The following is a 14,736-nucleotide window of genomic DNA, read 5'->3' on the forward strand; positions in this document are numbered from 1 at the left end:
GTTCTATGCAAAGATCTAGAATTAACATGCCCTAGCCTTGCATGCCATAAGTCAAAGGAATCAGCGATATAAACAAAAATATTATTTTTATTCATAGCACTTGCAACCATTACATTTAATTTGAACAAACCATCAGCCAAATAGCCTTTTCCTACATGCATTCCACCCTTAGTAAGTACAAATTTATTGGACTCAAACACAAGCTTGAATCCTTTTTGGTTAAGGAGTGGACCAGAAACTAGATTCTTTCTAATATCAGGTACATGAAGAACATTCTTGAGGGTTACAACTTTTCCAGAAGTGAACTTCAACTTGATAGTCCCTTTCCCCTCCACTCTTGAAAAAGAGAAGTTTCCCATGTAGAGCTTTTCACCATTTGTGATCTTATTGTATTCACAAAATAGATTTTCATTCGAACGGATGTGCCTTGTGGCTCCGGTATCAATCCACCAGCCCTTGACATCAGAAACGACGTTCACTTCAGTCACTACAGCAACAAAATTGTCTTCATCGGTGTCCATATGCTGAACATTTTCTTCAACCATGTTTGCTTCCTTGTTCTTCAAGGAGTTAGCATCATTTTGGCCCTTTCTGAAATAACAATCTTTTGCCTTGTGCCCTAGTTTTCCACACACCCAGCATGACCCTCTGATCTGCTTGAAATTCTTGCCTTTAAGTGCCATAGAATTTCCAGCCCCTCCTACTCTCTTTTTGCCTTTATTCTTTTGGAATTTTGACTTGGAACTCGATCCCTCAATCATATTGGCTTTGGCCTCCATGGATGGTGCATCACTCTTATCACCCTTGCGATGATCTTCCTCTACTCGCAACCTCAAGATCAGATCCTCCATGGACATCTCTCTACGCTTGTGTTTCAAGTAGATTTTGAAATCATTTCAAGATGAAGGCAATTTTTCAATTATTGCTCCAACCTGAAAGTGTTCATTAATTGAGCATCCTTGCCCATGTAACTCATGCATGAGAATTTGAATCTCTTCTACTTGTTTTGTCACTGGCTTTGAATCCACCATTACATACTTGAGGAATTTTCCAATCACAAACTTTTTGGCCCCAGCATCATCCATTTTGTATTTCTTCTCCAGTGAATCCCAGACTTCCTTCGCAGTAGAATACGCTGAATATATGTCATATAGCGTATCATCGAGACGATTGAGAATATAGTTTCTGCAAAGGAAGTCAGACTGCTTCCATGTCTCTACAGTCAAGAGAGACTCTCTTGAATCTGGATCCGCTAGCTTGGGACATTCCTCCTTGAGGATGTGTGCCAAGTTCAAGGTTGTAAGATAAAATTGCATTTTCTGCTGCCATCTTTTGAAATCTACTCCCTTAAACTTTTCTGGCCTTTCATCATTGATCTTGTTAGAGATCTGAACATCTGATTTCACATCAGAACTTGAAGCCATATCTTTCAACGGCTTTCAAGTGAAACCAAATCAATGAACTAATAAAGATAGACTCAAGAAAACCTCCAACAAAAAATTTCTGTTTTCGAATGTTGGAGACTAAAGAAAAGTCTAAGAAATAGGAAACGGAAAACTACCAGTAACAAATCTTACTAGTAAACAAGTTCAAATCACTGATGTGATAAACTAGAACAATGTTAATAACAATAACTTACTAACTTACAAATCACAGAGGCTTGATCTTTGATCAATGTCCTAAAACAGAATTTTGCTCATTCCCTTTGTGCAGAAGTGCGTGAGCAATCTGTCCCCAGGATTCAACTGTGAATTCTCCCTCAAATTTGCACAAGAATTTAGGAAGTCTATGAAATCTGTGTCTTCACTTTTCTCTCAAGATGGTTCTATGGAATTTCTGCAGAGACGTTTTTTTTTAATACAACAAAGGGAAAGAAAAAATGGTTACCAATTTTCTGCCCTACTAACATATTTATAGATCAAAAGTCATGAAGAAACTGTTGGTAGACAGTTTTTAGACCAAAAGTCATGACTTCCCAACCGAAAGTCAAAAAGAAACTGATCTGGAAAAAATGAAGAATCATGACTTTTAAGAAGAAACTTCCTAGACCAATGAAGGTTTTAATTCAAACCTCATTTTCAACAGTTAGTGAATCAAAAGTGTTCATGGTTGAAACTGTCATATGAGTGGAGAAGATGGGATGGCATAACTTACCATATTGACAATTGAAGGGAACGTATTACTTTCAGAATTGCTCTAATTAGCAAAGAAACCAGCCACAATTTTGAGTGCAAATTCAAATTAATCTACTTGGATTAGGTCACGGAACAATTAAACGTCTGGAGGAAAGTAACCCCATTGCAGCCCACTTTCCAGATTGAATCTCTTCACTCCTAACTATTCATTTCAATAAGTATACAAGCTTTCATGCTTAGCTAACTACTCACATGGGATTATAACTGCCGTATATATGACGAGAATAACACATGTAAAAATTGCAAAAAGACAAGTAAATGGGACTTTTACATATATAGCTATGCGTAATTGTGCAAGAAATTAAGAACATGGGATTAATGTTATGAGAAAATAGCAGAAAGAATGGGGGAAACAAGTATAAGGGATCATTGTTTCGTCTTCCTAGTCAACACTAGACTTGAATATAGACAGTATTTTGCATATAAAATGATTTTTCCTTGGGGAATTATGCAGCAACCACAAAAATATAGACTTACATAAAAAAACAAAAGGGGAGTTAACTAATTCTTGGTTACCTGGAAAAGTTGCAAAAATCAAATTTGTTAGCCCGCAATTTTTTGCAGATTAGATTGCAAGAAGTTGAGAAAGATAAGCTTCTACTTTTTAAATTAGTCTTCAATAGCATATCATGTAGTTAGAAGGATGAAGGGAAAGCCTTCAAAATAAATGATAGGATTCAAAATTTGTCAATGACGAGGAACAACGACTCATAGTTCTAAAGACATAGACATACAAGGAAAATGACTGAGATTACGGGAATGTTTAGGAAATCACATTGATAATATTAGATAGAGAACACAAGTCAATGAATTACTATGAACATACATCCCAAAGAAGTTATTAAAAGGATAGCACACATATAGAAAGAGAAATTGAACCTATTCATCCCAAAGAAGTTTGTTTTATGACTATTTGTATTGGACTTGTAGTAGAGACAGAATATTCTTAAGCCACATGGATCTTTCACTCGATCCATGACCCATCTCGAATAAGTTTGATTTCTTTTTAAGTAAATTACTGCACAGCAGTTTAACTATTCTACTAGTATATCGCATAGTGATTTTCTTTGAAATATTATTTGAGCACGTTATTCAATTACCTAATTAGTATCCCAATTACCATGGTATCTCATGTCGCATACATCACGTTTCAGAAGGTAAAACAGCATCGTTCTCCTAGAAGACGTTCTTAAAGATCACAATCCAAATGGAATTGTTTTCTACTTATTTGTCTTCTCTACTGCGAAAGAATGGTAATTTGCACTTTGCAGTTAGAATTTTAGTAATAAAAAGGCAGACGAATGGATGTGCATTTTGTTATCAAACTCAAAAATTTTAGATTTTGTGGATAATACCATCTATATAATTATTTGGGACAACAGAATAACTGTTGGGGCACCACAAATGGGTCATGGTCGCCTAAAAGAATGAACGAATAAGGTTTGGAGGATGGAATTTGGTGGACGTACGTTCGAATTTTCTCTGACTTTCAATATATCAATATATATATATTATTCCTCTAGAAAAATCCCCATTCACAAAGTCATTAAATATTTCAATAGTATCTGTTTAATTTAACTTTATCTTAGAGGTCATGCCACCATTTGTAAGTCAGTTTGTCATGTTGTAATTAATGATATATTTCTATTGATTCAATAATTATCTTCTGGTGGCTTGAGACAGAAGTTTATCAAGTTTGGTATCTTATGTTTTTTTTTAAAAAAAAATATATAATTTTTTATTTATAATCTCTCATACTTTACCATCCAACCCAACCTCCTCCCAGTTTGGTACCTTAAGTTGAAAAGTATATTGCTAAAATTTTACACGGTTGTCTTTTCTATTTGAGATTAACTTTCAAAACAACTTTAGACCCATGGGAGTGTATTGTTCACCATAAACAATACAGTGCTTTAGTTAAAAAATATTTATAATCTATTTTTTATGATTTATAACTTGTTTGGTATATTATACATAAAATAAAAAAAAAGAATTCCTCACAATTCTTTTAGGCTATCCTAAAGCCAATCAATATCCCATCAATCAAGATAATCACGAGAATAGTCGTTTGATTATTCTTTTTATGACTTATGACACATGTTTAATTTAGGTAAGGCACTCGATTTTATTAGAAGAAAGAGATTATCATTACCATTTCTTCACCTCTATCATGTCTTCCACGGTACCTTTCTATGCTTACCATCCTTCTAACTTGGCTCTTAAAGTAAGGAAAAAATAATGATTATAATATTTTTTATGATATAATGTATGTAAAATAAAAAGGTAATTTAAAATTTTTAAAAATAATTAAATTTATTATACAAATAAAGTAATGACCGAAATAATTTGGATGGCCAATCACCCCTACCGATTCCATGCTATTGTAATGTGCAGTTCATATCTCCTACACAACATGCCGTGGTATAAGTTGGCCAAAAATACCTAATTATGTCAAATCCAAACCGAAATTCTTTGGTTAATGGGATTGTCTAAACATCAAGTATGCGAAACCTGAAAAGTACAAAGAAGTAAGTGAGCATCATCATGAGTTTCTTTCTTTTTTTTCCCCATGAGTACAAAGTTTTAAAAGAATGGTAAATGCAGTACAAACTACAAAGTTTAAACCATGAGTACAAAGAAGTAAAAAGAATGGTAAATGCAGTACAAAGTTTAAACCAATGAGCTTGACTCAGTGGCCACTGGAGAGGGACTGGGTTAGGTCCCTCCTTGCAAAAAAAATTCAAGGGGGATGCTATGGGCCATAGGAGAGGGGTTCAAATTCCATCTGCAACAAAAAAAATCCAAGGGGGTGCTATGGGTTGTAGGTGGGGGATTAAACCCCACTATAGCAAAAAAAAATCCTATAGCACTCCTTAATTTAGTCAGCTCTGCATATTTACTAACCCTTAATACACAAGTCTCTTTAGAATCTCCCTCGCTGTAAATAGTGATGGCAACAGAGCGGGGTTGGGGCGGGGGACCCCCCTCCCCCATCCCCCGCCCCACTGCCTACAAATTCCCCCCGTCCCCGCCCCGCCCCGCTTCTCCAGCGGGTGTCCCACGGGACTAATAAAAATTTGTTATATAATTTTATTATAGTTAAATTTTAGCAAATAATCAAGTACTAAAATATCAACACATCATCAAATTATTATTCATTGTAATTTTACAATTGAAACTTATAAAAACAATCAAACAAAAATTATTTGAATACAATCCAATATGATGAAATAAATATAACTAAAGTAATCAAGTTTTCACTTTTGACACAGATACAATCATCAATTCATTATTGTGCTTGTGCTTTTTTTAAGAAAAATTGTTTTTGTATTAAGTGTAATTAGGGATTTAGTATAAATGTATTAATAAATTTAGTATAATCAATTAATAATTTGTATTAGTACACATATATAATTATTAGTATAATTAATAATATCAATTATATTATATATATACTAATAAACATTATATAATACATATAACTAATAATATCATTATCATAAGTTTGTAACTAATTAAATTATATAGGGAAAATGGTCAATTTAGTCCCTAAACTTTTTTTACTGTCAATTTAGTCCCTATTTAATTTTTTTTGGCCAATTTAATTCCTATACTTATTCATCGGTTCCAATTGAGGAATATCGTGGCGGCGCCACCTTATAATTTCGATGAAACTTCTAATTGAACAATTAAACAGGGGTATTTCAGGTACTTCACTGATGAGCAATAAAATAAGAAGTAAAATAGAAGGGAAAATTTACCAACACATTTTTATAGCAAGAAAAACCCACCGAACTTCATTAACCTATTAGTATAACAAATCAAAGAGATTTAATCAAGGGGTGGTGATCGGGGGGTTCTATACAAGGCGGTAGTGATGGTGGTGGATGGGTTCTATACAATGTAGTGGTGAAGGTGATTGAGGTGGAGGCGGGGAGTGCACAACTGGCGGTGGAGGTGGCGAGCGTACAAGTGGTGGGGGGCGGCGATGAGTAAATGTACACTGGTGGTGGAGGTGGGGATGAGTTTGGTGGCTGAGGAGGTGGTGAATTATAATATTAGGGGATAGGTGGTGGAGAGAATAGAGGAGGTGGTGGAGAATTTGGTTGTAAAGGTAGTGGTGAGCATACACAGTATGGCGGAGTCGGCGAAGGAGATGGAGGGAAAGGTAGAGGTGATGAGATAGCTGGAGGAGGAGGTGGAGATGGCGGTGGATAAGATGGAGGAGGGGGAGAAGGTGGAGGAGGAGATGGAGGAGGTGGTGGCGGAGGAGGAGAAGGTAGAGGTGGTGGCGGAGGAGGAGAAGAAGGTGGAGGGGGTGAGGGAGGAGGAAGTGGCAGAGAATAAACCGGCGGTGGCGGAGAAAGCGGTAGAGAAGGAGAGTAAACAGGTGGCGGTGGGGGTGGTGAAGGTGATGGGGATGTATAAACTGGCGTTGGAGGAGAGGAAAGATGAGGGGGAGGAGGCAATGAGGGCACCGGCACTGGAGGTGAGGGTGTGGAGGGGACAAGGTCGGAATAAATGGATGACACTTGAATGCATTGCAGTGAATTTCTTAAACAAGAATGCCTTACACTGAGTAGCAGGGCGCTGCGTTGGCCTAGCTGGCAAACAATTATGGCGGTTGTCGAATGTTGGCAAGCCAAAACTTGTCGGACATTCACCATTGGAAAAGTTATTTTTGGTCTGTGTTTATAGTTGCCAGTACTCTGGGCAACCTAAAGTCTGTACCCCATTTGTGCATCAATTACAGAGTATTGTTTTACGCGCACAAAAGGGAAAACCAGCAAATAAAGAAATTTGGAAGAAGCAGCACTCCGTACATTCAACAATATCAGGCAATCTCCTGAAAGAATTCAAGCAGCCCATTACTTCTTAAAGGACTTTGTTTTCTCTTTAAGGTACATTAACCGACGGCCTATGTACGATGGAATAGTCCTTCCCAGCATGTTAAGTGCCACATTCACGGCTCCAAACACACCAGTCCGGTTTTTCTCACTGGTTTTGTGTTTTTCCTTCTATTTTATTTCTTATTTTACTGCCCATCAGTGAAGTACCTGAAATGCCCCTGTTTAATTGCTCAATTAGAAATGTCATCGAAATTATAAGGTGGCGCCGCCGTGATGTTCCTCAATTGGAACTGATAAATAAGTATAGGGATTAAATTGGCCAAAAAAATTAAATGGGGGACTAAATTGACAGTAAAAAAAATTTCGGGACTAAATTGACTATTTTTCCAATTATATATTATATATATAATTATATACATATATATTTTATATATTTATTTTTTTAAAGCGGGTGGCGGGGCGGGGGTACGCTCCCCTGCCCCGTTTCTAAACGGGGGGAAAAAATTCCCCCCGCCCCTGCCCCAACCCCCTCCCCATTAGCCCCTCGTGGGGCGGGTGCCCGCAATCACCCGCCCCCATTGCCATCCCTAGTTGTAAATTAGGATAGAATATGTTATATAATTATTATCTAACCCTTAATACACAAGTTTCCTTAGGCTCCCTCTCCCCTATAGATTAAAATAGAATAAGTTATATAATTATTATCGTTGCCAAAAAAAAATGCAGTACAAAGTTTAGCATTATCTCTCATCTACACACTTTAGCATAAAAAAAAAAGATGAACTTTTGTAAATAAAGTAACATCAGACACGTCTTTTTTTTTTTTTTTGAAAAAGAGACACATCTTTTGCTTCTGTGCTCTTAAGATACAGAATAGTATGATTATTGCTAGGGGTAAAAAACCTCGACGGCCATTAAACTTTTCTCAGGATCATGTTTTGACCATCGAACTATTTTTTGTCAATGATTGACCACTAAACAACTTAATCAGTCCACCCGTGCCCATTTCGTCGGTAATGGCTCTTAATTTCTGAAATTAGCATTACACGCGGCAAACCACAGGGGCAATTTTGTCCGTCAATCCACTGACCATTCACTTACATTAATGCATCAACTGAAAAGAAAAAATGAGCGGTAGAAACAAGCCAATTAAACAAACTGAAGTTCTCAAAATCGTTGTAGGAAGATCGAAGAGAAGGGTTTTGAAGATCGAAGAGAAGGGAAAATCGTGGTGAATCTATGAAGTGAATCATCAGGAGAAGAGACGTCGACATTGATCCATATGAAATTTACGATAAGTTATTTTTTGGGGAAAATCATGTGAATGAACTGAAACTATACTTTAAACTAAATGTAATGGGTGTATTACTCAAGTTTGTGTCTGAAATCGAAGGTGCTTATTTGTGGGTTGTGAATATGTAGCAGTATTATGGGGTTTAAATGTTAGGGTTTTCATCCAACTGCCGGTTGTAAAAGTGGGAAATTTTGAAATAAACAAGTGTTTTTTTCAGCCTTTTTTTTTCAAATGAAGTGATTCCTTTTTTTCCCCATTTCATTGCAGTGCCTAATTCTGAACTATTCAGTATTAGAATGTTTCATGGTGGTAGATTTAGTGGGCGTCAGTATAAAACATACGTTGGTGGTGAAATAGATTATGTTGATGCGTGTGATGCGGAGAGAATGTTTGTCCATGAGATAAATGAGATGGTTCAGGAATTAGGACATAATGGTACAATGCTTTACTATTACTTAGAACCTGGGAGTGATTTGAATAAGGGATTAAGAGAATTACAAGGAGATGCAGATATAGTGGCAATGTGTAAATGAGCGTACGAGCACAAACTGATAGATGTTTACTGTGATCATAGGCCTTTACTTGAAATTCTTGACATCTAGTCACATTCCCCACTGTTAGGTAGTAAGAAAAAAACAGGGGTTGTAATTGAAGAAATTGATGAACATGGTAGTGTAGTTGTAGATGAACATGGCAGTGGAGTTGTAGAACTTGATAAACAATTGGTGGTTAGAAAAAATCTTTTTGGTAGCTCTTTTGTTAGTACAAATATGACTGCCCCTGGACCAGCAATGGGAGGTACAAGTAGAGGTGAAGCTGTAAGAGTAAGTGTTGTCATTGAGGGAGAAGCTGGTGGGACTGGTGTAAAGAGTAGGAGTCAAGGAGATAAAACTGATATGAATGCAAGGGCAGGTGAAGAAGATGATAAAGATGACAGCAGCTCAGAAGGGGAGCATTTCACTGATGACGAAGAGTTTTGCAAAGATGATCAAATGCTTGGGCGTGAGAAACCAACTCCCACAGTTGAAATTCCCCCTCCTGTTATGAGGAGAACTACTGAATCTATACTTCACGAGAGCCAAGATGTAAATGGCTTGGAAAGTGGTACACATGGAGATGGTCAACATGATGCCCAAGCTAAAAAACAATCATAGGCAACTGATGGTTCATCTGGTGGCAGCAAGAGAGCAAAGAAAAAGTATCCTAGAAAAACAACAAGAGGAAAAAGAAAGTGGTCAGCAAGAAGGGAGAAGACATCATCGGCACAGGCTGACCATAACACATCATCACAGGAAGCTGCTGAGGAAATGGAAGAAGCTGCTGATGAAGATGTGTTGCATGACAACATGATGGAGGATGACCTGCATAGCATTGATGGTTCTTCTGATGAAGATAATGAAGGGCAGAAGGGAATCAAATATGTTGACTTCAATGTTGAAAAGGATATGAGAAATCCACATTTCCAGGTTGGGATGCGATTTGCATCATCAGCTGAGTTTAAGGCCGCAATGCAGAATTATTCTATTGCTAATGATAGACCTGTTTGGTACTACACTAATGAGGAACTGAGAGTAAGGGTAAGGTGCAAGGATCCATGCAACTAGGAGTGTTATGCTTCTCAAGAGAAAGCACTTGGGCCGAATGATTTGGTGATTAAGACCCTTTATGATGTATATGAAAACTGCAGTCATGCCTGGAAAAATAAAACGATGACTGCTAAATGGGTTGCTGAGAGATATGAGGACAAAATTAGGGCCAATATGAGCATTCCAGTCCATTCTTTAAGGCTGACAATGCATGAGGAGTACAAGATACAAATATCGAAAACAATAGCCAGAAATGCTAAAGGTATAGCTGTTGACAGAATCAAAGGTTGTGCAGTCGAGCAGTATAAACATATATGGGAATATTGTGAGGAGATTAAGAAGACTCGTACTAATTCTACCATGGTGGTCGAGTTCACTCCATTTAGAGATCCAGGTTCGAATCCTAGGTTCATGAGACTATACTGTTGTTTAGGTGCACTAAAAGAAGGATTCAAAATGTGTAGACCTGTGATTGGACTTGATGGCTGCCATATAAAAGGGCCTTACCCTGCTCAACTGTTATCAGCAGTGGCAGTTGATCCCAACAATGGTTGGTGGCCTATTGCTTGGGCCATAGTGGAGAAGGAAGCTACAATACAGTGAAATGGTTCTTACAACTTCTCCAAGCGGATTTGGAAATAGATAATCAGTGTCACTACACTTTCATCTCTGATCAACAAAAGGTATGGATCTTATTATCCAACATTTGATGTGAGACTTGTGGCTGCTTGAACCAATAATTCATTTATTTTTGTGCAAGGATTGGACAGAGCATTATCCGAGGTGCTACCCAACTCTGAGCATAGATACTGTGTGCAGCACATGTATCAAAATTTCAAGAAGAAACATCCTGGAAAGGCACTTAAAGGGATGCTGTGGGCGATAGCTAGGAGCAGCACAATTGAGATGTACACGAAAGCTGCTGAGGACTTGAAAAAGTATGACAATGAAGCATGCAAGTGGGTAGAGAAGGCTCCTCATCCGATGCATTGGTGTAAGGCTTACTTTTCTCCTCACACTAAATGTGACATGATTGTCAATAATCTGTGCGAATCTTTCAATTCACATATACTAGAGGCCAGGGATAAACCAATTATATCTTGCTTGGAGAATATTAGAGAACTGATGATGGAAAGAATTCAAAAAAGAAAGGCTGCCATGACTAGATATCCACACTCAACTGGTCCTTTGATTAGAAAAATTATTGAGGACAGAATTGAAGAGTCTTTCCAGTGGTTCCCACAGTTCAATGGGATTGATGGTTATCAGGTAAAGGGCCCAAGGAATTCCCAATTTGCTGTGAATTTGAGAAAGAAGAGTTGCACTTGTCGAATCTGGGAATTATCTGGTTTACCTTGTACCCATGCCATTGCAGCAATTAAGCAAACTGAGGATGATCCACATGAAATGATTGTGGAATGTTATTACAAGAGCTTATTTTTATAGATTTATAATAATGTCTTGCAACCCATCAGCAGACAAGTACTGTGGCCTGAGTCCAGCATGCTTCAACTTGATCCTCCAATTCCCACTGTCCAGCCTGGGAGGCCAAAAAAGGCAAGGAGAAGAGATGAGACAGAAGGGAAGAACCATGGAAGAAAACTTAGAAAAAATGTCACTATGCATTGCAGAAAATGTGGTAAAACAGGGCACAATGCTGCAACATAGTATACATACAGTTCAATGTATTTCAAAGGTCATATAGTATACATACATATAGTCTCTAATCAACTTCCATTTGTACAAGGTTTCTAGAAGAAAACAGCAAGCAAAAGTAGTCCAATCACATGGTATAGAGACCCAGGGGCAACAGCAATAGGAAACTCCATCAGCTAGCCAACCAAGCCAACCAATCGCATCTGCAACTCAGCAATCAGATCTAATGTCCCAACACCCAACTCCACCACTTCAACAGCCAATACCAGTAGTTCAGCAACCAGATCTAGCAGCTACAAGTTCTAGATCTGGCATGAAATTCAATAGAAATGGTAAACGGCCCTTGACTGATGCTGACAAAGGGATGATTAATGCTAACTATGCCTACTTGGGAAAGGAACCACCCTTCAAGGTTGGTAGGTGGAGGGGTAGAAGATGTGCAAATGCTGGTAGATCTAGATCCAGATCTACAAGAGGCAGAGGTGCAGGTGCAAGTTAGATGGAATTGGATACAGTTTTAGATGTGATCCGAGATGTTGATGATGGTGACTGATATGTACACAAGTCTTTTGACTTATAATAGTTTATTTAAGTTCAGTGGGCTGTTAAAATAGATGCATTAAAGTTTATGGGATCCACTTCATATTGATACTGGATGGCTTTTATTTTGTTATGGTGGATGCCTTTTGTTTTTCATCCACTATCTTTTTGCATATTTAACAGAAAGCTGTGTACTTCTGTAAATTGGAAACTTTTCTAGTTGGTTTTATCCAATGGAAATGCTCCTTTTGTCTTAATTTACTGTGTTATAATGCCACTTTCATAAGAAACTACAAAAAACTTGCATCCATTCATTCAGTAAAAAGTAACACAATTGCAGCAGGGATTCCATTACATAAGAAAACAAACCAATGAAAAATTCACTATAAAATACAACATGGGAATCTTTGGTCTGCTATTGCTACGGACACTACCACCAAAAGTTGTATCCACTCAACCTTACTACTCTCATTTCATCACAATCACCCAACAACATTAACTATCCCTGGCCAATATATGGTCACTCTTAATAACAGTCTTCAGATAGCAGCAAAAACAATACAGCAATACAAAAGCCCATGTACCGAGAAGAGCTCTTTTGAGATAGTGCTCTCTGGTCTTGTGCTTTTTCACTTCACCCTCCAATTTTGCAACTTTAAGTTCCAATTTTTGAGCTTTATTTTCCCATCTTCTTGCTGAAGTTTCTAATTCCTCCATAGTACTTTCCATTCTATTCATTCTTCGCAGCAAACCGGGAATCACTTGAGTTGATCTTTCGCACATTGTTGGATCATACCATTCCCAAAAACCACATTCCTCATCCTGCAATTTACATTTTCCAAGATTAAATCATCTTGTTATAACATTTCCATTACAAATCTAACATCTTACCTCTCTAAGATCTTACCTCTCCTAAAGTGCAGACCACAAATCTTCTTGCTGGGTTCCAATTTGTCCATGAGGTCTTCACCATTGCTGTTAATCCGCAGGAGCATCTAGGTATGGGTTTAGGAGAGCGTCTCGACATTCTTTGGCTTCTTCGATTTCTGACACATGATTTAGGGCTGGAAATTGAGTCCCTATTTTTTCATCCACAAGACCAGACACTTCAGTTTGTTTAATTGGCTTGTTTCTACCGCTCTTTTTTTCTTTTCAGTTGATGCATTAATGTAAGTGAACGGTCAGTGGATTGACGGACAAAATTGCCCCTGTGGTTTGCCGCATGTAATGCTAATTTCAGAAATTAAGAGCCATTACCGACGAAATGGGCACGGGTGGACTGATTAAGTTGTTTAGTGGTCAATCATTGACAAAAAATAGTTCGATGGTCAAAACATGATCCTCAGAAAAGTTTAATGGCCGCCTAGGTTTTTGCCCTTATTGCTAGTATAGTCAATAATGGATATGTGGAGAAATTAGGAGCCCCTCTAGTTAAAACTTTAGGAAATTTCAAGTGAAATGATTTTAAAACCTTTTGAAGCATTTACATTTGTCTACTTCTTGGAAGTTATGGTACTCTGTAGTTTGCAAACTAAGACGCATATAAAATGGACTTGCTTACGTTTGTTATCTTCTAACTCAAAAACTTCAAATTCTGTGGATATTTCTATACATTTGTTAGGGACAATCCAATGAGATTTCTGGCACCCGTAATCAGCATGATCTCTAAAAACCATGAATGAATGAGTTTTGGAGGATCAAATGCAACGGGTACGTGTTCGAATTATCTTTGTCCCTCAATAGTTTTTTTTTTTTGTTAGTACAGGGAAAAGTTGGGTGGGTTCGATACCAATTACCAGTTAAAGTATGCTTGTGGCATCATAAATCACTTACAAGAATTTTTACAAATTGTTCACCAACACAGTTTTTACATCGGTAATAGGATGCATGGGTAACAATGTGATTCAACTTTTTGTCTCAGCCAAGCAGTGGCTTGATACAACCATCCTTGGTAAGTTTGGTTAAAAAAATTGACATTAAAAAAAAAATTGGTATCCAATTTTCTTTTAAATTGTCTGAATTTTGACATTGTCCTTTTTTTGCCACAGCATAACATTTTTATAATTTAATTCATCCTATCTATAAGGAGAGGAAGGCTGTTTGAATTTTGACATTATTCACTTTTCATTTTTTTCTGTGTATTTTTTATGTACTGCTGATTGTATCCGACAATCTACAATACAAGTCAAGATAACGACTTCTGAATAAAGTTGAATCTTACTTTAGAAAAGAGCGACCCAAAGCAAAATATCTTTTTTTTTTCCTTTTTTGAGGAATGCAGAGCATCTTTCAAGAAACAAGAGCCACAAAAGTGTAAAGTCTATCTTTATGCATCCCAATTCGGGCTGTTTGGAACCGAGTTTTTTGACCAAGTTTTTTAGCTACTAGTTTTTTAACAATTTTAGCTACAGGAACCCAAAAAAAATTAATAAATTTTTTAATCTATACACTTCAAAATATCTAATACACAAAAAACTTCCTCTTTTCTTCTTCTTTCTCCCCCACCCCGATCCACCACACCTTCATCGCCGGCCACCACCTCCGCCGCTGCTTCCGGCGTCGGCGTTCCCTTTTTTTCTCCCTTCCTTTCTCCCTCTCTCTCTCCCTCTCCCTCT

General features: G+C 37.5%; 2 protein-coding genes across 2 annotated transcripts; one reads left to right on the forward strand and one right to left on the reverse strand.

The window, feature by feature from the left end:
* Window positions 1-896: 896 nt before the first annotated feature.
* LOC113687460 (uncharacterized) lies at window positions 897-1,424 on the reverse strand. The gene has a single exon (XM_027205064.1). It carries the CDS (start codon window positions 1,422-1,424, stop codon window positions 897-899), a length of 528 nt encoding a protein of 175 aa, XP_027060865.1.
* An 8,624-nt stretch (window positions 1,425-10,048) lies between these two features.
* On the forward strand, window positions 10,049-11,593 carry LOC140007050 (uncharacterized). Its single transcript, XM_072049744.1, has 3 exons — window positions 10,049-10,475; window positions 10,686-11,194; window positions 11,372-11,593. The coding sequence occupies exons 1-3, from the start codon at window positions 10,049-10,051 to the stop codon at window positions 11,591-11,593; spliced, it is 1,158 nt and encodes a 385-aa protein (XP_071905845.1).
* Window positions 11,594-14,736: the final 3,143 nt, after the last annotated feature.

Source organism: Coffea arabica, chromosome 5e (genome assembly GCF_036785885.1).
Source record: "Coffea arabica cultivar ET-39 chromosome 5e, Coffea Arabica ET-39 HiFi, whole genome shotgun sequence".
In the NCBI taxonomy this organism is placed as follows: domain Eukaryota; kingdom Viridiplantae; phylum Streptophyta; class Magnoliopsida; order Gentianales; family Rubiaceae; genus Coffea; species Coffea arabica.

Coding starts and splice junctions, on each gene's coding strand:
- LOC113687460 (XM_027205064.1), bottom strand. CDS start 1,424: ATGGCTTCAAGTTCTGATGTGAAATCAGATGTTCAGATCTCTAACAAG.
- LOC140007050 (XM_072049744.1), top strand. CDS start 10,049: ATGACTGCTAAATGGGTTGCTGAGAGATATGAGGACAAAATTAGGGCC. Junction 10,476..10,685: donor GGCAGTTGATCCCAACAATG/GTTGGTGGCCTA, acceptor TTTTTGTGCAAG/GATTGGACAGAGCATTATCC. Junction 11,195..11,371: donor ATGGGATTGATGGTTATCAG/GTAAAGGGCCCA, acceptor TTATTTTTATAG/ATTTATAATAATGTCTTGCA.